General features: G+C 43.5%; 1 protein-coding gene across 1 annotated transcript in view; it reads right to left on the bottom strand.

Moving 5' to 3' along the window:
* znrf3 (zinc and ring finger 3) overlaps window positions 1-21,535 on the bottom strand; it is a gene marked incomplete at its 3' end in the record, with an annotated part of 80,646 nt that overhangs the window by 27,256 nt on the left and 31,855 nt on the right. Inside the window, exon 2 of the mRNA XM_080467529.1 lies at window positions 7,766-7,888. Coding sequence (XP_080323655.1) covers window positions 7,766-7,888 — 123 coding nt within the window. The remainder of the gene's footprint in view (window positions 1-7,765; window positions 7,889-21,535) is intronic.

The raw sequence follows: 21,535 nt of genomic DNA, 5'->3' as shown, positions 1-21,535 counted from the left end.
TCGCAATAATGGGCGATCGGTTGAGTTTGTTTCAGTTTTTTCTCCTTCCAGTCCAGTTATCATTTTGAAATAAACAAAAATTATATTGCTGACCTGTTATCCTGTTATTTCTGCTCATTTTTGCTACCTATGTCAGCTGTGAACCAAACTAACATAAATCCCAGCTTCTGTTATTCTCACATTACAAATTAGTATCAGCGATGACTCACCATAACCACACTATTGGGAAACACTCAATGTTTGTCTTTGTTGTATATATTTTGTCAATTGTGTATATATATTTTTTGTTAATACTTTTACATGAGTTAAAGATGACTAAACAAAATGTAAACAAAAGGGAGAACTTAATGTGACTACTGCGCGTTGACGGACATTCGTATGGACAAACGACGAAGTTGGATTGCTGTTCATGGGTGACTCAAATATAGAACTACTAAGTCCCAGCAGACTATAAACTGGGAGTCACGCTTCTCCGGAGACCGCCATTTGTTGTTGTTTATCTATAACTATTCAGGGGTACGCATGCACAGTAGCAGCATTTCAGAAAAGGTAACACGGAGACGGAGCCTTTTCAAAATGTCGCGTTTTCCATGTTATACACGGAATTTGACCGAGTTGAGTTTTCAAAAAGTTGTTTCGCGTAAACGGACACCCAAAACACAACAGAAGTCGTCTGCTTTCACTTGATAACGCTGTTGTGTAAACAGGGCCTAATTCAACACCACAAAACCTGATGTGACTTTAACTACTGCATGCACTCCTCCACTTGGGCACTCCGGTGGGTCAAGGGTCTTGCTCAGGGACTCAGTGGTGACCTGTCACCTGTGGGAATTGAGCTTTCAGAGTCCAGCATGCTTTTAACATGTGTAATCACAGGCCAAGCAGTTCTTAATGTTCTTCATATTATGAAACATTATTGTGAAAACCTATTGGGATCCACAGGCATTAAAAAGCAGAACTGTTCTTACTACAAGTAAGAGGTATCTGTTAAGTCTTTACATATAGTGTGTTGGTGTGCCTGGCACAATTCTGCTTAATTTCTCTTTACAATTAGTCCATATTACGTCCATCCATGTTGTATACCGCTTAATACTGCACAGGGTGGGGAGGGGCACTAAGCTAAAGATGGTCGAGGGCAGTCTACCCCACACTTTACAAACAACTGCTATGAAACTTAGAGAACTTTTAAAGAGAAGTGAAAAGTCCCTCAACTCCCTATATCTGTCAAACCAGACATCTTCCTGAAGCCTCATATCTTCATGCTAGAAGTAGCCTTTTGATTCAAACAACAAGGAATTGAATTTAAATGTGCAACCGGGCAAGTTAGAACTATCACATGTAGCACCGGCACGGGGGAAATTGTCTTATCGATGTCTTGCATCATTATGGTCCTTGTGTGAAAAGATTTCTCTCCTAAAACTTGGGAGAAGAAAAAAAAAAAACAGCTTCATCAGTATCTAACAAAAGCTGCAGTTTGCGTTTGGGTAAATTGCCACGGAACCACAATGGTCATTGATTCACAGAGTGCAGATTGTCGAACAACTTCTCCTTTTTTTTCTGTTCAGTTCTCTTCTTTTCCTGAGATCTATGCTGCGAGAGAAGATACAAGTGTGAAGCAGAAAGAAGGGTGAGGAGAGAGTGATGAGAGACGGTGAGTCATTCAGCCGTCTGCATTGAAAGGCACGCTGATCCTCTGGACCTTTCTGCGGCTCTTGATCCAGACAGATAAATCGTAGATGAGCTGCAGCAGGCGCAGTTACACACATTAACAAATACGCCTACTGATCAGATTGCGTGTTCTCCCAGACGTGGTCCGAAAACAAGGCCAAAGGACGCCAGTTCAATCCGGCGTTGAAGATTCTCCACTACAAGCCCCGTGGCATGACACCCTCCTGGCATTGCTGCGGCCTCGGGACGACCTCGAACACACACCTGAGTGTGTAGGACGGCTAACCTGGCCACAGGCTCTGAGCCAGTCGTCCGCAATCTCACACTCGTCTGTCTGTTGCCATTCCTTTCTTTTTAATGTGCTCCCTCTCTTATTCAAGCACACGTCATCCGCACAGTCCCTCAAGTACTTTCTATAACCCGGTCATTCCTCTAACACACACACATTACACCCTTTCTGCAGCTTTGGCCGAGACGCCAGACACTGTCAGAATCCAAAACCCACTTAACGCTAAGACGCAGCAGCTGTTTGTTCTGGACCACTATTCCTTCGTACCAACTCGGGGAGGGGAAGAAAAAAAAGACAACAACAAAAAAAAAAAAAAGAAAAACCCGCAATCTTTTCACTTGTTTCGTGGCAACCTTGGGATTTTTCAAGCCAAGCTTGTGTGTGTCAAAGCCAGAGCTTCCCACACAAGTTTGATGGCTGTGTGCCTCTGGCAAAAACTTTAAAGTACCTTTATTTCTGGGAGCACATGTCAATAACTTTTTTCGTCGCACAAGTTATATATAAGTGCTTTGTAGCAGCTGATCCTTGGCCAGTTGCGCTCTGCTGGAATGAAATGTTGTCTTTGGCTGGTGTTGAAGGTGGAACTTATCGCCGTTCAGAGGCGGGCTGGTAAAGGGCAGCAGCGAGCCACACACAACAAGCACATACCAGGGAGTTTTACATGCTTCACACAGGCTGCAGTCCTGTGTGGGAGGATGGGCTGCATTTTTCTACCTATATGGTTACAAAAAAAAAAAAACCCAGCCACCCACATCCCAAAACTAGATATATTTGTCATTTTCTTTTTTCTGTCACCACCCAGCCATTCCACTCGTCTTCCCTCCCTCCTCTGTTGTTACCCAGAGTTTTGGGACTTATGTCATGAGAGCCCAGGCAGGATAAAAGGAGGGAAAACCGGCACGCTAAGGCCCCCGCGCGACCGCTGGACTGGACACGGCGGCACTTGAAAGAAGAGACACAGCACTGGCGCGGCGACAGAGACCCTGACGGTCTCGGCCACCAATGAAAGCCACTGGCATGATTTCATGTTCCAGAGGAGCTGCCAAAAATTGCAGTGTATGTATGTGAAGAAGAGAAGGAGGCCAGTTCTGAGAAAGTCAAGCGGCGGGGAGGAAATGACAACTAAGAATATGTTATTGACTGCAATAAATAGAAAGCCTACATGGGCACAGAAGTGCAGGAGTGATTTACAAACACTTCAGAGAAAGCAAACTTGGATTGAAATGTGGGTACATACTTGGTTTATCACAGATCATATTTAATCCAAGTAAACAGTTTCCTTGTTGGGTCAGGGGGACTAGTTTTTGTTTTGTTTTTAAAAAAAAGGAAATGAATCAGAAAATTGTCAACACTTTTGCTAAATTTATGCTGAGATTTATTTTTGAATATTGTTGAAAATTGGTTCATTAGATCTGTCAGGCTGCATGGCGGGATGTCAGTTCGCACTCATCTCACTGTGAGAAGGGCTTTGAACCTTTCTATGTGACATTTGCATGTCCTAGCTGTGCATGGTTTTTCTCTGGTTTCCTCCCACAGTAGAAAAACAGGCAATTTCGAGTACTGTATGTGTGTGTGTGTGTGTGTGTGTGTGCGTGTGTGTGACTGCCTGTCTCGGGGTGCCTTCACAGATGGTCACCTTGGATAAAACTGAATTGAAGGTTAATGAATGAATAGACAACTTTCCCATAACTCTGTTGGCCTCCACTCACCCTTTTTTACAGCTCTGAAAAAAAAATTGCAATTCTGTCTCATAAAGGTTAAGGCGATGCAATGGAAACTCGAATACCTTGACTTTGCCGTGACAGTCAGTGAGAGCTCCACATTTGGAGGGAGGCTTGGTTTCTTTCAGTACACTGCAACCAAAATCTAACTTTCAGGCTGATGTGACTTCATGTGATTCATGACTTTCCCTACTCACGATGCCACCCATTTTGGAAACTGCACCAGTCCCTTTTACGGAAATAATCTACATGCTTCAAATACCTTCTGAAGGTACGTGAAACTGACTCACTGGCTACTCGAACGGTCTGTCAGACACCCCCATGTCAGACATTTTTGCAGGCTTGAATGATATGTAATGGATGGTTAAAAACATTTAAGTTTCAACTCGTATGCAAACATCTGACAACAAATTCACAATATACTATGATCCATTGAGCTCCAAAATCCCAATCAAAGCCTATAAAGGACCTCTCTGACTCATACAGCTGCTGCGGGAACCGATTTGCTTTCGGGTTTCCTGCAGTTGGGGGGAGGAGCTGCTGCTGTGGCACACAGGGGTCAGAGGTTTAACAGTCGTGCAGCTCTCACAGGAACCAGACGGGAAGTGCAGGAAAAAACTGTGTACATATATGTAACACGCCAGCACTTTAGTGAAGTCTGCACATGGACTTCAGAGGATGGTATGACCGACCTCTCTTCCTCCGCTTCCTCTACTGCTAATATTCTAGGTCAGATCAGAGCATCTCGCTTTTTACAATAAGAGCAGTCTGACATCTCTGAGTCACAAAAGCACAGAGAAACATTGCTAGGCCCTAGGAGGTCTAAACATAGAAAGTACGGGACGGGCACCTTTATAATATTCAGTCAAGTCTAAGTACAAGTTGGCATGCCCGTTGTTACAAACTGACCAGCTCAGAAACCCAGCTGGGGGCCTTGTGTTCCTAGACGCTATATATTTAGACATGGACGACAGTAAACAGTGTTTTTTCTTCTTGAACTCTATTTTGTGCATTCACTCAGTAATTGAATGGAATCTAAATTGACCAGACAAGACCCCAACACTGTTGGTGACAAAGTGGCAGCAAAGTGGAGTGGGCTCTTGGGTTCAGTCAGGGGCCAGTTGGGTAGGGCGGAGGGGGTGGGGGGTTGGGACTGCAGAGCTCGCGGCCAGACCAAGCGGGGTGAGTGTGTAAAAAAATGCTTCCGGATCGGGGCTGGGCATGAAGGTCTGGCTGGGTGGATGGCTGGGCAGAGTAAGCAAACTGGCAGGGGGTAAATACTGCACTGTCTGGCCTGGCAAGAGTGGTGGTGCCAACGCAGAGCACCCAGCTGTGTTCGGGCCCCAGGCGAGGGTTTGTCAAGATGCAACAATGGGCTTTCCCTCCTCTAATTATAGTCCCGGGCGAATAAACACAGAGGAAGCAAGAGTGGTCTAGATGTTGGGGAGGCTGGATGGAGGCCAAAAGGTCAGAGGCCAAGGTTCCTGCCATCTTCACTGTGGTGTCCCTCTGCAAACATCAAACCCAGGACGTATGAAAATGGCCAGCTCATTAGTACTACGCTTTGACTGAGTCCACTGAGCGGACTTGGGGTGTCCTCGAAGCTCAGTTGGCGAAGGCACATGCCCAAAAAATTCTGGATCTGAATTTGGCTTGTCGCACACTCTATAACATACAAAACCCAAAGTTTTTTTTGCTTTGTTTATTTTTTGTTTAAAGGGTGCAAACGAAAGTACGAAGAACCAATTTCAGAATAACAGCCGATTAAATCGAACAACCTGGTTGGTTTTTGGCATTCTTACTAAGGATAATAAATACCTGGAGGATTATCATAAATGCTATTATTGTGCCTATCTACAGGAGTTCTCTAATATTGACAATGTTACAAGAAACACAAACAAGTTTTAAACGAGAATGATTGGACGGCTTCATGAACCTGCAAATTTCTGCTACCACTAACGGTTGCAAAGCCTAATTTGTATCATGTAAACCATTTAATAATAAAAAAATAAAAAAAAGAGGGCAAGCTTTCCTGAGATATGCTATAATCCAAAAATGGGACACATGTGAGGTCAGAGTGACTTGAGCTTCGGCCATCAAAAGCAGATGAATTATTTGTGACGTTCTGGCACTTTTCTTCAAGAGCTCCAAGAGATACTGCGTTCACAAACATGGTATAGAAGCAAGTGTTGCTTTTTAAAAAAAATGTCCCTCAAACAACAAAAGATTTTTACAATTTTTCAATCCCGATGTCTGTTTTCAATCTGAACTTCCCCCTATGATTCAATGATCAAACTGCTGATTATCTAGCACCCGATCACGATCAGCTGATATCCTCTTTCATAATCCAATTTGCCTTGTGAATGTTATTCTGAAGATGATATAAAGCTCTACAGAGGGCATGTTCAACTCTGAAGCCTTTGGGGGTGTTAACATAAGATTTTCAAGTGAAAATGGTAAAAAAAAAAATTTAAAACTGATTTCACTGTGTAATGTTTTCCAAATGCACTGGTCTCTGTGTCCATGGAAACCTTTTTGAAAAGCACAGTACTGCACTATGGTCACTGTCAACAGTTTTTTTGCACGTGTGGATTGACAATAACAACAATGGGGAAATGGAGTGTTTGTGTTGCTCACTCTTCTCTCCAACAAAGTGAACATTTACTACACCTCCATCAGGATCAGATGATGGTGTGGTAAACATGACAAATTTGATGAGGATCATTTTATGGTCTTTGGGATAATATTGTGTTAAAGATAATTTGAGGTCATGAATCAGGGCCTCAATAAGTGCCTAACACTGAAAAAGATTTTGAAGTGGCTTGAGAGATATAGCTTGTTAAAGACAATGTAAAAGATAAACCAACAGAAGGGCTGATAAACAAACAAACGTACAGGCAGAAAAACTCCAAACATAATTATCTTGAAGCCAGAGGTTAAAAACAAAGAGAAATCTTGCAGGAAAGGAGGAGCATGTTGTGCTCATTTACACTTCGATTGTTCTTTGCGTCTCGCATTCCGCTGTGCCTTGAATTAATCCCCAGACTTCTTCAACTACCTGCTATAAAAATGTCAGACACATCATCTACAAACTTCAGCCGGGTTAATAACATCGTCCTACGAGCAAGATCTCTGCTGAAACAGCCAGAAACAAATTATAGCTGGCAGTTAAACAAGGACACCTCACTTCAATGGAGAGCATTTACACATGACTGAAGCTAAGGCAACAAGATATTATTAGTTACAATCTAAGAAAAGCCTTTGAAAGCTGAAAATGTGAGTTTTCAGGTCTCAGCACAAGTGTGCATCCACTGTGCCGCAGAAGCCCCCACCAAAGAACCATTAGCATGTCTAGATGGCACAAGGGCTCCTTAAATTATGAAGGGCTGCTCTCTTTCTGTCACCAGGAATGCACAGGATAAATGAGACTATAGTCGGTCCGCCCTTCCACCCCTTTCTCATCCTCCGGGGAATGTTGGTACATTCCATTAAGAGGAACACTTAATTAAAGCACGATAAAATACCACTCCGAGTCTCCAGAGGGCTCTGGGCACGGGAGGGAGGGAGGGAGGAAAGGTGGGTGCTGGGGGATGATGAGAGACAAGAGAGGGGTGAGTTCACCCGTGTTCTCCCGGCAAGGAGAAGTCGGAAACTAACTAAACCAAAAATCATCCTTCTGTGTAGTTTTTGTGAGGCATGACATCAACTATACATTCTTTCAAAGGGTTTAGTTAAGCACAAAGATAAAAACTTTACTTGATTTAAGTATAGCAACTTGTTACACTTTGTGATGGCTCGGCTTGACTGCAGTGTTGTAGTGTTGTCTCTTCTGGTATGTACACTTAAGACTTTTAAAATATAAACCGTCAGAGAAAACAGTAATCCAATTATTATTCATTAAATGGTCTCGTCTCGTCAAAACAAAATGTGCTCATCTGATTCCCATTTATGGAACTCCAGCCCATCACAGTGACAAACCAACTCGATTCCTTACTGTAGAACACATCATTTTACATATTTGACATGCTCACTAACAGTGGAGGAGTACACACAAACAACACCTGCAAAGTTGAAACCAGTTCTTTACCTTTCCCAGCACAGTGAGACAACTGGGATCCAGCTCAGGTTGCTCCAGCTTCACCACCCCAACCCAGCCATACTCGTACAGGTCCTCTTCATCGTTATTATTACATAGTCCCAAAGGATGCATCTGGAAAGAAGACACAAGTGACAGGTAAGTATTTAAAAGTGCATGGAACAATGTTATGAAACAAGGGTCACTACTTTTGGTCATTAGATGGTCGTCCATCGCTCGCAATTATGGCTACCATTGGTCATTATTGGAAAGTTGTTGTGTTATTTGGCCACAAACTTCAAGATGAAATAGTAAATACAACAAGTTTGGGAGATCTTGAAGATTACAAATAAAAACGGTCAAAACTCTTGACAGCCACACTGAGGATGGACCGGACACTCAAGTAACTAAAGTCACTCAATGAATTAGTCTCCTAAATCCTCCATATTAAAAACACATTATTCACAAACTTCTATTTGTATCACAGATGAGAAATACAGTGAAATAATTACAATATGTGTCACTAAATCAGTAAATAAGTCACACAGTGGCCATACGTAGCCTCATCATGACCTCTTCGGGACTCTGTATGTGTGTTCATCTTCATGCATAAACGTTACAGGTCATGGCTTCCTTTTGATGGATTTGCTTCAGGCACAGGGTAAACTACTATCTCAGAACTGTACAAACAGGGAGGACACTATTTTATAATCCACTTCTCACCTCCTTTCTGTAGCAAAATGCCAGAAACTAAGAGACATTTACAAGGTGTTTGCTGAGCGATGCAGAATAAAGTCCAAGATCTGAACATTACGCACAGGGAATCTGACCTCCCAGAGAGAAGAAGTAGAATAAGCAAAAAAAACAAAAAACCGAGGAAGGATTTATGTGCTTTCATGCATCTGCTGACGATGCAGATTGTTACTGAATCTCCAACTTAAGAAGCAATGCATTAGGTCTACTTCCATTCTTACTGCTGCGGATGATTAATGTCACTGCCATTCCTATTGTGCTTGCACATACACGCACAATGGGTGCTTTTTTTTTTTTTTTTTTTATCTTTCCCCATTAGATTTAAAAGTAGATGCTGACGTTTCACATCACAGCACACCAAACACTATCAGACCATCTTCAGATGTCCTCTCGTCACAGTTAAGACCGATAAAGTGGCTCAGGTCTCTGCCAAAAAAGCTCTGCCAAGCCGGCACCTAGACGAAGACTTAAAGGATTAAGAGGCAATGGGAGGCAGACTTCACAAACACTGACTCACTCCCTTGGCCTGCCTTAATTTGAAATGAAAAAAAAAGAAAAAGAAAAACAAGTATTTGTCTCAATTTTATTTCTTGTTTGTTTTTTTCTTGCAGTCTTGACTTTGAGAGTGAAAGTGACCTGGACGTGAAGTGTGAGATGGATTGTGTGTCTGCAAATTGCAAATTGCAAAAAAAAAAAATACAAACTCTGATATCATCATTGGACATCGACAAAACGCTTAGCACTTATCTAATTTCCAGTCTTGTGGATGTGCCAGGATGCTGTCCCAAGAGTTGCTTGTGTCATGAAGGGACTTTGAAGATAACACTGACAATCGCGGAACACCATCACTTGAAAAGTGATTAAAAAGAACGAGAACTCACAAATGTCCCAACAAGAGAAGGAAAAGCCAAGGCCGAGGACAGCTGCCAAACTTTCATAAGCATGAAATAACTGTCTGTCCTGTTAAAACCCAGCAGAGTGCCAAAATGGTGGATCTGTTTCCCCACCCTGGCAGCACTGCAGAGACAAGTATTAGCATTAGAACTGGGCCAATGTGACCTGTGGGCCACTTATCCTATTAACCCAAAGACCACGCCACCCCAATCACAGAGCACTGTGGCGCCCAGCTCTTAGGCTACTCTGTCCACCGAGCACTGCTGATGACCCAAGATACCCTGCTCCACCAACTGGTGACCCCCGACCTTTGAACCCCACTTCATCACGTTGGAAGCAGGTTTGCTGTGCACTGAGGACTGAAGAGACGCTCAGAAAGTGCCTCGTCACTTCAGTGCCACAAGGCTGAGGGGGTCAAGCCCCCGACCTGAAAGGGTTTTTTCGGGGAGGACTTAAGAGCAAAGGGGTCAAATGCAAATGAGGTGGACTGTGAGGGAGTCACAGCGAAGGAATGTGGACAACGTGTGCCACTCTGCAGTTCCTCTTGGGTTTCTGTCGCCTTGGATCCTTTAGCTTCGGTTAAAGCTGGTGGATTTGGTAAAAGTCTCGATTAGATCTTTTTTTTTTCTTCTATATTTTGTTTTGTAATTCATAACAGAATAGCATCTTTTGCTTTAAGCCAGTGGTGTCAGACTCACACCAGTTCAGGTGAAACATGCAGCCCGTTTGAATTTGAAAATGGACTGGAACAGTAAAACGACAGCCCAATAATATAAAGACAACCACAACTCCAAATGTTTTCTCCCCGTTTTAGTAGAAAGACATACTACTTAGATTCTATTCAAATATTTCATTGCAAAACCTAAGAACGTTTAAAGTGATAATGAAAATAGGGATAAATTCAACATTTCATACATTTTTATGATGCTTCCTGGAGCAAAATAAAGATGTTGAATGTCAAAAAACCATGCTCTGGATTTGTGGCACATAGTATCTCTATGCAACAAATAAATATTTTAGGTTTTCTTTATAACTTTTACACTTTGTAAGGTCATCCAGGAGGCCAGACCCTCTGGCAGGCTGGTTTTGGCCAACGAGTGCACACTGCATTATATAGCATGCTATCCACTAGACTCGCATCATATTTTTCACCAAACTGCTTCAATGTGAAACTCCACTTTTTGCAATGAATGAAACACACAAGCAGAATGCCATAGCAAGTACTGCCACTTCAAACCATAGATACAGACACGAACAACGCCTTCCATCAGTACTCTGCATTTTGTCTATGTTTCTGTCGGTCAAAGCTTATTGGTACAGACCGAGGGAGCTGGACCACCAGCAACCGCGGAAGCAGTGTTGAGATTAGAAGCGATTGACAAACGGCAAAAGACCTTCAACACCTGCGTATATAGACCAAAAATGATCCTGCACGCCATATATGCACATCCCTTCCAAGATTTTGATTGTACCTTCACAGATAAGCCCACTCATCCTTGAATTCTCCTCCACAGTCCGCCCACACACCACAGATTACGCTCCATTGTGTTCCGTTGCAGCCCTCTGAAAACAAACCGATTTGTTCTCACTGCAGAATAAGGTAAACCAAAGAGAAGATCACTGTAAAGCAAGGCTACTCTAACTCAAAACAGCTTTTCACGCACCCACAATATGTAGTTTCCTTTTTGACCTTCAATTCACAGACGCTCTCTGTTCTCCTCAAGCTTTTCTGCTGTTAACATAGGCGAACAGCGAGCTGCAGAGTTGGCTGACTACTTGGAAGACGGATACTAGCCCAGGGCTGGCAGGAGCAGGTAGGCAGCACAGGTGTACATTACATACACATTCTGCATGATAATTTCAGAGCACATTCGCAATCTCTGCTTTTGGAGGAGGCAGGGGAAGGGGAAGACGGGGGTAAAAAAACCATAAGCTCATCGAGTTTTCATCAAACCTGCATATCTTGACCTGCCATTGTCACATATCATTTTCCTTCAATCTACAATAATCCTCTGGTGCTCAACACATGTCCCAGTCATCTAAGGTAACCTTGTGAATTTCTTGGAAAATACACCATGAGGTTGCTTCTGGGGCAAGAAGCAGAGAGAATCAATGCGGGAGGGGGGTTTCTCAAAGACTCTCAATCTGCCTCTGTGTGTCTCAGTTGATCTAAAAGAGGAACCATGACGCAGAAAGCTGGTCGCTCTGTGATTATGACCTCTCTTTCCTGCTTGTCTAACAGCTTGGACAGCAGTGGGGAGCCCCGCCTGCGCCCCTGGGCCCTGAACACTGGGCCATTGTGTGGGGGACTCTTGCACTTCCAAATGGGACAGTGTTGTTGTTGTGGGCCATGTTGTTATTTTAGAGGCTGGCCATTGCACCATTATCTCCAGCACAGGGATTTTTCTTTTTTGTCAGATGTTGACGTAGGCGTTGATGGATGTAAGGGACGGGGAGCACAGGGGAAAGGAGCTCTGTTTAGAAGAGCAAGCTGGTGAAGTGGGTCACAGCTACCGGCCGCGCACACAAAAGAGTAACGAGCACATACGCAAACGTGCCCTCGCCAACAAACTCACAGAATGACAAGAGACTGTCCACTCTTGTGTTCCGTTTTCTAGCTTTCCCCTCTTCGGCCCCCCAAAAATCACACAGGCTCAGCCCTCTGGAAAACACCCGGCTGCTCCACTTTGCTCCACTCTGTCGTCTTCCTTGTACCCGGGGGTTTGGATGAAGGGCATCTAGATTTCCCCCCTGCGCCTAATTTCCACAAGGGGGCGTCTCTTGTTCTGCCCCCCCCCCCCCCCCCCCCCCCCCCCTTCCTCGTCTGTCCTGCCCCTGGAGGAGGCAGCCTTTCACATGAATATCTTGTTACACTGGCCACACTCTCAATGAAATTCTGGCAGGGATTTGAACTCCGCATGTCACTCAAACTAGCCACACCCACCAGCACAACCCAACCTCCCGCCCCCTGACAGGAAGCCCACCTGTAGAAAAGGACATTCTTTACAGGTGATGCCTCTTGTGGGTGTCCGATACAGAAGTGATTGATAGTACTGATGCAGTACTACTTATTTCAAACCCTCTCCTTTCACCCTTAAAATTGTCACCAGAAATATTTTAAATGTTATCATCATGGACACAAATGTCAACACTTTTTTATATTTTACGCCAAGACATAATTGAAACAAAGCTGACCAATTTCATATTCTTGTTAAATTACTGTTTTGCACTTTCATGTAAAACTTAAAGATGAAAGTTCAAAGATTTGGTTTAGCAAGGGTAATAAATAAATTTTTTTTAAAAATCCACTCCAAAACAATTATTTCACTTCATTGATGGTCAAACAGGTGACCAGCTGACTTTTTGTAATAAGTCCAAAACATTGCCCATTTTCTAAAAAAAAAAAAAACACCACCACCCCTCCTGCTCCACCACCCTTTCAAATAGATGCAAGTCACACCATCACCATCCAATGCTTTGCCCCTCTGTCTGTGACTCAATCCGTTGAGCCTTTGATCGTACAACAACCACTTCTCCTGCTCCCCCTCCTGCCACATCGCCCTTTCTCCTCGCTTTTCCTCTTCGCTTACAGCCCCCCCTCCAATTACCTCTTTATTCCTTGTAAATGTCAAAAACAGTCCCCCTTATTCTCCCCTCACCACACTAAATCACAAATATTTTATTTGCATTGAAATTTAATGAGATACGTGTGGCAGATTAAATAAAAAGTGATTTCAGTAAAATGTACTTTCTCTTTCTACTACTTTAACACTTTTAAAATCTCCTCTACGAGTCTGTATTTGCACATGAAAAAATCTTGAGTTAAAAAAGCTTTTTGGCAAAGCAGGAATTCCACCCAATAAAAAGTCCCCGGCAGTCATAATAGCCTAGTGGATGTGAAGCAACGAGATGGTCACAAGGCACCGAAAAAATCCAAAGTTCCTAAAGAATTTGCTGAATCGCACAGCTTTTTAAAGTTTCACACTTACTGACACGCAGTGTGCTGTGCATTACAAAAAGGCATCCATGCTTCAACACACCGAGAGCTCGAAACATCAAAAAACGCTTAGGTGGGCTGAAGGAGAGAATCCTCCCTGAGCTAAACTGCTCTATAAAAGATGTGGATGTAGACTTGGAGGTACTGCACAAACTAAAAAGAGTGCTGAGTTTTGACTGCTGGGTTAGACGTCGAGCAAGTTTGCCCTGAAACTTGGTGATCCACTGCAATGGGTTTGGGATGCAAAATGAGATCAAGGCCCATGAATCGTTGCTCCATTTTGAAGCAGAAATTGAACTTCCTTCACTCCAGGTATCCAAAGTAGGGCCCGTGGGCCAACTATAACTCAATGCTCACAGCGAAATGCCGCTGCTGGTGGCAGAAGAGCAAATGAGGCCCTGCTTACATGATGTTTACAAGTGAAAAGGGAAAACTTTCAAGGCGCTTTGCAAGTCTGTTTACACGGCAACAGTGCTCAGAACCACAACTTTATGAAAATGTTCCAACTTCACCTCCGTGTAAACGGGGTGAAAAGGCAACTTTTCTGAAACTCTGCTACTGCGCATGCACACCACACCGCTGTAGTAAATAGTTCTTCTGGCCTTCAGAGTTTCATGACTTCCAGTCCATGTTCTCCAGGGACTTGGTCAATTTTAAAGTTGAGAGTCACCCGTGATAGCAATCCAACTTCGTTGTCTGTCCATACGAATGTTTACTTGACATTGTTAATGTTTCTGCACACATGTATGGGTGCTTTCAGTACAAATACAAACAAAAGCACTTATTAGGAAATAGGGCACAACATAACATTTCATTTGAAGAGTGTAAATAATTTTCTCTGCATTTGGCCCATCCAATACACGATTGACCCTAACATACCAAGAGTAGTGGGCCACTGCAGCGCATCACAGGGGGAGCAGTCAGGAGTTTAAGTCCTTTGCTCAAGGGCCCACAGTGGTGGTCAAAATGTGGGTAAAAGTGGCGGCTTTCACTTTCCCCACCTAAATCTCTCCAGGGATTTCAACCAGTGAGATGCCAAGCACAAGTTTACCCCCCAAAACCTCGGCCACCACTGCATAACCAGAGCAGAAGACTTTTAGCAGGTTTTACTTTGACAAATTACTGTAGGAGCAACGACTAATTATTTACCTCAAACTGAGTTCCAAGACTTTCTTGCGATTGCATTTAGGTCACAGAGGACAAGTGTGTGTTGTAACAATCAAAGGTGCTTTGTTGTCTGAAGGACAAGCCAACTACAGACAATATCATGTACAAGATGTTCTCTGTGAAGCTGGCTAAATGATTAACTGCACAGAACTGTTGTTCGCCGCTTTCTTTTATGAATTTTGGAAGAAGAGCTGGCACCTATTTCACGAGCAAACACAATCCAGTGGAAGAAAAAAACCTGGGCAAAGTGCCAGCCCTCGCACCCACCTGCCTTCCCGGTGCCGTGCATGTGTTTTCATAGCTTCATGTTTGAGCACAGGCAGCATGCGGAGACTGAGCGAGCGTGGCCCACAACATGTGAGGGTGACGGAGGGGGTAACTCAGCAGCATCCCTTGCCGATGGTCCGCTTGCTGTGAACTCATTCACCCCTCGAGGAAGAAGCAGCAGCGACCCACCCCCCCCCCGCCCCCCCACCCCAGTCCTTTAATTTAACCGACCCCTCCGACCTCCTCCTGTAACCCCTCCTCACAACCAACACTTTCCCCCCTGCAGCACTGTGCTCCACACTCCCTCACTATGGGTGGGGGGGGGAGTGTTGTCAACTTCCTGGAATTACACACCAGCCTTGCCAGCAGAGGTGCACGAGCGGCTGTGAGGATGAGGCGGCAGAGCGTAGGTTTGAATCTAACCCCTGGGATTCGTGGCGTCTCTTAGAGCCTCGTAGCGGAGTCGCGACTCTGACGGATCAAATAAAGGCAACATGCGGCAGGATGTTCAGGGCCAGACTCAAACTAGCACATCCACTAAACACCTACAGATGAAGCAACCTTGACCCAATACAGCACAACTGCACATAATCACACCGTCTAGGAGATGAAAAAATAAATACAGAGTTCTTACGGTTTCAATTTCCATTTGTGTAGGAAATACAGCTTTTAAAAGATGGTTCAATAATCACTAGTTACAGTTTTCTTAAAATGTTCACATTTTTCTGCTTAATCTTTTCCATTACAATTGTGTCAAATTTCAGATCCTGCAATAGAAACACATAGATTGCTGGATGTTTTCTCTGCACCAGCAGCAGCACAGGTTTCAGATATCGGCTTGAACTGGCAGGGTGCGTAAAGTGCTAAATGACGTTATCAGCTTCTGAACAAGCCTATGAAATATAAAACACATCCCCTCCACTTTGAATCGTTTTTAACAGGAAAAGCAAGAAGAAATCAGATGCCGATGTTTTACGAATCTTCGTGCCAGGCAGCAAGCTAGCTTCAAACCCATTTAGTCTCCTAATACCACTTTGTACCACAAGATTGTGCAAACGAGCTTCACTCATACAGTACATTTTCACCCTATTAGCAACTAACTATCTTACTCACGTGTTTGTACACGTTCATGCAGTTCGCCTTCCTTCAGGAGCAACCAACCATCGAAACCCAGTCCAACATCCACTACCATCTAACACGCTACACAGATTTATTTTGTGACTATATTTTGTGACTATATTAGTTCTCTCAGCTTGGTTTTTAAAGGCTGAAAGGTTACAGTCTTGGAATTGGTTTCTTATCAGTAAAATGCAGGTGAACACCGATTTTTGGTTGAATTGACTCGGGGATGATGAGCTACAGTAGTTACACAACCCGTGAAACGGAATTCGTATATTCACACATTTTCAGTAAAATCGCTTCATACCTGAGTGTGTTTCACATGTGACCGATATTCTAATCCATCCATGCGCAGGTAAACAAAGCCCAAAAACACAAGATAAAGACTTCATTCTCAATTCTATCGGGAAATGTTCTCATCCTTTGCACAAGACTGTTGTCACTGCCACCTTTCAGTTAACACGTGTGTTCGCTCCCGGCAGCACTAATGACATGACCCTAACCGCTACTGTTCAAATAATAATGAGCCCCATGCATGCAGGTAAACATGATTTGTGGCTCTCTGTTACAGCTTGAAATTACAAACTGTGAGAGTCTCGCCAAATAAATCATTTATTTAATCTTTCATTTCGCACTTGCAGCTTGAGTAATCAAATCTCAAGTTCCATTCATTTATACGCATAAAGCCATTTAATGAATTTCATTTACGCATGAGGTTTAAATGACTTGAAATCAAGGGTGTAGTGAACGTACAATAACTAAAAGACATTTTATAAAAACAACATCAAGGATGCTCGATTTGTCAAAGTCCTCATCCCCTGAAAATGTTTCAGACAAAAACACGTAGGAATTAAAAACTTTGTTCTGATAATTTATATGCTGTTCGAACAGCAAATCTCATGTGGGGTCCTCGACCCTTTTTGAACATGTGCCAAAAATCATAGGTGGATGATGTTTTGTGTGTTCATATGAAAGTCTACCCTCTTACTTTTGATGCTTAAAACATTCAAATCTTGAGAAGAGATTGGACATTTCTATATACTATAGCGGACTGCAACAAAACTTTTCGAAAGTTAGACTCTCAATCTGTTAACATCCTCTCCTTTCTACCTTTCCTCCCTCCACACCTCGTCTAATTCATTATCAAACCTAACTCACTGTCCCACAGAGACTGTCTGAACCCTGAAGAGCTCAGACAGAAGGGGAGAAGGACTGACGCAGTCTGACACGGGCGCCTTAATCCCCAAAGATTGAAGCAAGTAAGGACAAGGAGCGTCTCCTGAACGAGTCATTTTAGTTGAAGTGCTTCTGGTGCAGGTGGACGAGTGTATGCGCACCTTTAACCAGCAGAGTTAGAGCGTGCATCCTTGGCTGCAGACGGGTTAGAGTTGTCCAAAGAGGATGAAGATATTGATCTCACACTCGCATAAACAGAAGAATCCAGGTAGCTGGATTAAAGTGGACTGCCTCACTGTGAGAATATCCAAGATTCATGTCCAGGCTTGGGGCCTTTCTGTGGGGAGAATGCATGTTCTTGTGTGAGGTCTCAGTCCAAAATCGTACATTTGAGGTTAATGAGTGACTCTAAAATAGGTGTAAATGTGAATGTGTGTTTTTTTCTGTTTAGCTGTGCTTGCTCTACGATGGACTGATCCTCTGCCCAGTTAGCTCCAGCACAGCTTATCGTGAGAAAGAAAACGGTAACAGATCACAGTGGCTGAAGATGATTTCAATTACGTAAAGAAAACAAAAGGAACATATTTAAGGCAACACAATAAGTAATTATTGTGCTGACTAGTGGGCAGACGAATGCTTTTAATTATGACTCCTCTTTTTTCAACACTCAACCCAAGCAATTGTTTATATATTTGGCAAAGAGCTTTAAAAAAATAAGCTGAGTGACGTACAGTCACAACAGCATTCAAACACCACTTGAGAAGCTCTCGCTTCTACAAGACAACCAACTGAATTGAGACAGTCAAAATAACATTTGACCTTTATTTCATGTAGACATTGGAAAATGATTCCAAGAATGTGTTCAGTCTCAAATTTACAAACATGAGTCCACATTGTCCACTTTCAGTAAAGTCCTGCCAAATTCAGACAAGCTCGAAGTTGCCGTCTGATGTTTTGACACATCTGCCTATAATGTTTGACACTGCATGACTCGTTCTCGTAATACAGTTTTTTTTCTTATCATGTGAGAAATGTTCCTGATTGATACTATAAGGCAAGTCCTTTTTAACACATCAAGAGGCTTACTTCAGAGATGTGGCCGCTCGGTAACCTTGGTCCTCTGCTATTCAAGCTGTTAAACAGTTTTCTGCCCTGAAAAGCTGTCAGTCAAGGTGTTGGGTGGTTTGTTTTCCAGCCAATGATTGATATGCCCTCAAGGCCTACGGTGGGTTTAATGCATTCCCTTCTTACTGCACTGCACTCCGGCGAACCAGAACTCCACATCTGGGACTTCTCTCATCTTCCTGCAGCGGTTCAATGTCAGACAGAGAAATGAGCACGAGAGAAGAGCAGCAGTTTTGAATTGCAGCCTTCTATGTATACAGCATGCACAAATAGCCTCGCAAACTTCAATGCATGCACACCGAGTCCACTTGCATGCTTCCCCTCTTGCTCGCTCAGTCACTCTCTTCCCCTCTCTTCCCAGCACTGGAAATAAACTTCAAAGCGAGCTGGTAGCCTTGAGGAGAGAGAGGAGCAGGATCCAGTTACCGTGGAGCAGCTGGGAGGGCCCTACAGGTGGGGCTGGCCACTCCTCCTCCTGTAACATTATCGCAGTAAAGGGATCCCTCTGCTTCGACCCACAAATAATGAAGACTTCCTCCCCTTTGTCTTCTCTACTGGGACTAAAAGAACAATTAGCCAAGCTAGTTTGGCTCTCTCTTTTTTTTTTGAAGGGTGGGTGGGGGGTGAAGCTCCTAAATAACATGTTGTCGGATAAATCATTCCTTAAATATTGATTGTAAGGGAATCATGAAATCTTGCATCTTGTAGTAAATTTGTAGCACAGAGTCAACATCATCTTGTGGTAAAATGTTAATCAGATCAAATCAGGTAAATTAGTTTTCGGAGTTAACGTTATAGTGCAAAGTAGATCATGTGAAATTCAAAAAGTGCCGCTTTTGTGCCTCTGAACAACACTGCAGTGTCCAGTCGGTCCTCAGTCCACATGATTGTCTTTAGCCGAACAACATCAGAAGAACCAGCCTTGACCGATACAAACGGAAAAGCTGGAGCCAAACTAGATGCGAGAGTGACTGGAAAGGTGTTACGGTGGAAATGTTACGTTTGTGTGGTATTCAGTCTGTCTCTTCCTTTCAGTCTGGCGTTCAGGGTTTAGTAAGTTCTCAGGAGCTTAACCGATCTCTTTGTTTACTCTTGCATCCATGGTTTTGCTAATTGGTCCTCCTATTTTGTTGGGCTGATGACAGACTACACTCCAGAGTAACTGATTACATATCATCAAGCAGCTTAACTTTCACTTATGTCTGGTCTCATAAAGGCAAGGCAAAGTGCAGGAAATTCTAAATATGTCACTCCTGTGCAGGATGGTGAGCTACAGTAGCATCCAGTCTGCCCTCAGTCCAGCTGTTGGTTGTGTTTGTTTGTTTTTTTTGCTTCATAGTTCTCAGGAGCTGAGGCCATTGTTCGAGTCATGGGCGCATCAACAAGCTTTTACATTTGACACTTGTCGCTAAAAGAAACAAAAACAACAAAAATGCACCACCTCGTGGTACAAAATGGCATGACAACACTGCCGGGGTTGGTGCTCGTTGGTTAGCTTGATAACTTCCGCTGATGTAGAAGAGGCGCAATGTACATTAAGTTAACTTGACAACCATTTGGTAAATATTTCAAGATTCTTGCTTTATGCTGTACACTGAGAACTGCATATTTTAAAGCTAAAGCAGAGGTACAGTTTGAGTTTAAATAATTATTGAGGTCAAGGTCAAGCCTTAAGTAAGCATATCCCTCATCATTTGTCTGTTTACCCATCCAACATCACCCCCCCCCCCCCCCCCCCCCCCCCCCCGATGCTGTGCCCCCTCCTTAACCTCCCCTGAAAATCACCTCCTCGTCATCTTCCTAGCAACGGGCAAAGCAAACAAGTGTCATGGTTTCAGCATGAGCGAGGGATGTTGGCAGGGGACACCTAATATCATGTAAATGTCCTGATATGTCGCACGAGGCCCTGGGGTTGACAGCTTTAACACTGAGCAGGACGCCGAGCTTGTGACTCTATTAACTCTGCGAGTGCATCCTGAAACCGTCAATGGCTTGTATGTGTGTGTGTGTGTGTGTGTGTGTGTGTGTGTGTGTGTGTGTGTGTGTGTGTGTGTGTGTGTGTGTGTGTGTGTGTGTGTGTGTGTGTGTATGTGTGTGCACTCTCGAAAGTCTCACTGGTGTCACTTTCAGCTCTTCAGTCTTTAAAAACCGAGAGTGACACGAACAAAAGATGGGCCGACAAAGTTCAGGGGTCAGCATCAGGCTGGATGCCGCCATTTTGGAGAGGGGTGGCTAAGGGTTTTTTATGGGGGGGGGCGGGGGGTGGAAACAACTGCCCCAACTTCAATAGAAGAGCCACGCAGCATCAGTAAACAAAGATAAATAAACAGTGCCGAGGCTGCTGTCCTTATGAGGGCAAATACCAAAGTAGGTGAACACATGCATGAATTATTTGTTGGCATCAAGGTGCCACTCTGAATTAATTAGCTTGACTAACAATGTGACAAGCAGAGGGAAATGAGAGGCTTATTAATAGATTATACGTTACACCACACAACTTCAGACGGAAAGAGCGACCACACGTCCGTTTCTCCCCCAAACCAATCTCGACAAGATTTCAGCTCACATTAAAGTATTCAAATTCAAGACTGTGAGGTCAGCGAAAAAAACATAGTGGTAGCGTTCGGTAGCAATAGCCATTTCTGGGTCATTCTTGTGCAGATTTTAGTGGAACGTTTGAGCAGATTTAAGTGAGAAATTTGCAAGATGTGCACAAAAATGAAAAAATTTGCAATGACTATGTATTCCACCATCAGATGCAAGTTTAATGAACAACTGAGTTGACCACCGGGTGTGTCCAGTGAGACTCCTCATCTGCTATGACTGAGCTCATTTCAGATCCTGCCTTTTCATCACCAAATAAAGCAGACTAATATGTGACATATGCATTAATATGTTGCAACTTCTGGATGTTGCCCTGTGGGGGTGTGCAACAGAAGCAATGCTGAGTCAGACAAAAAAGCAAGATATCAGGGCAACCACCAGGAAAATATCTGTTTTTGTGTCTCACTTTAATCAATACTCCAAAGAAATAAGGAAGCCACAAATAAATAGAAAACAAATTGAAATCATCCACAACAAGTTCCCCTGAGGCCAAGGTGACCTTTATAAGCGGTACGCTCTGATCCACAGTTAAAACGTCAAATATCTTTATAATCAGTAATGACATAAAATCATCAAAATCTATGGTATTAGAGGTTGAAGCAAAAGTGTGTTTGTGGAAGATATGACTTGACTTCTAGTCATTGTCCAACATCACCCTCAGTGTTTGTGCAGTTAGAGAG

The sequence above is a fragment of the Lipophrys pholis genome, assembly GCF_963383615.2.
Source record: "Lipophrys pholis genome assembly, chromosome: 7".
Classification (NCBI taxonomy): domain Eukaryota; kingdom Metazoa; phylum Chordata; class Actinopteri; order Blenniiformes; family Blenniidae; genus Lipophrys; species Lipophrys pholis.
The sequence above is the reverse complement of the archived record's forward strand: the minus strand, read 5'-3'. Positions and strand labels throughout refer to the sequence as shown.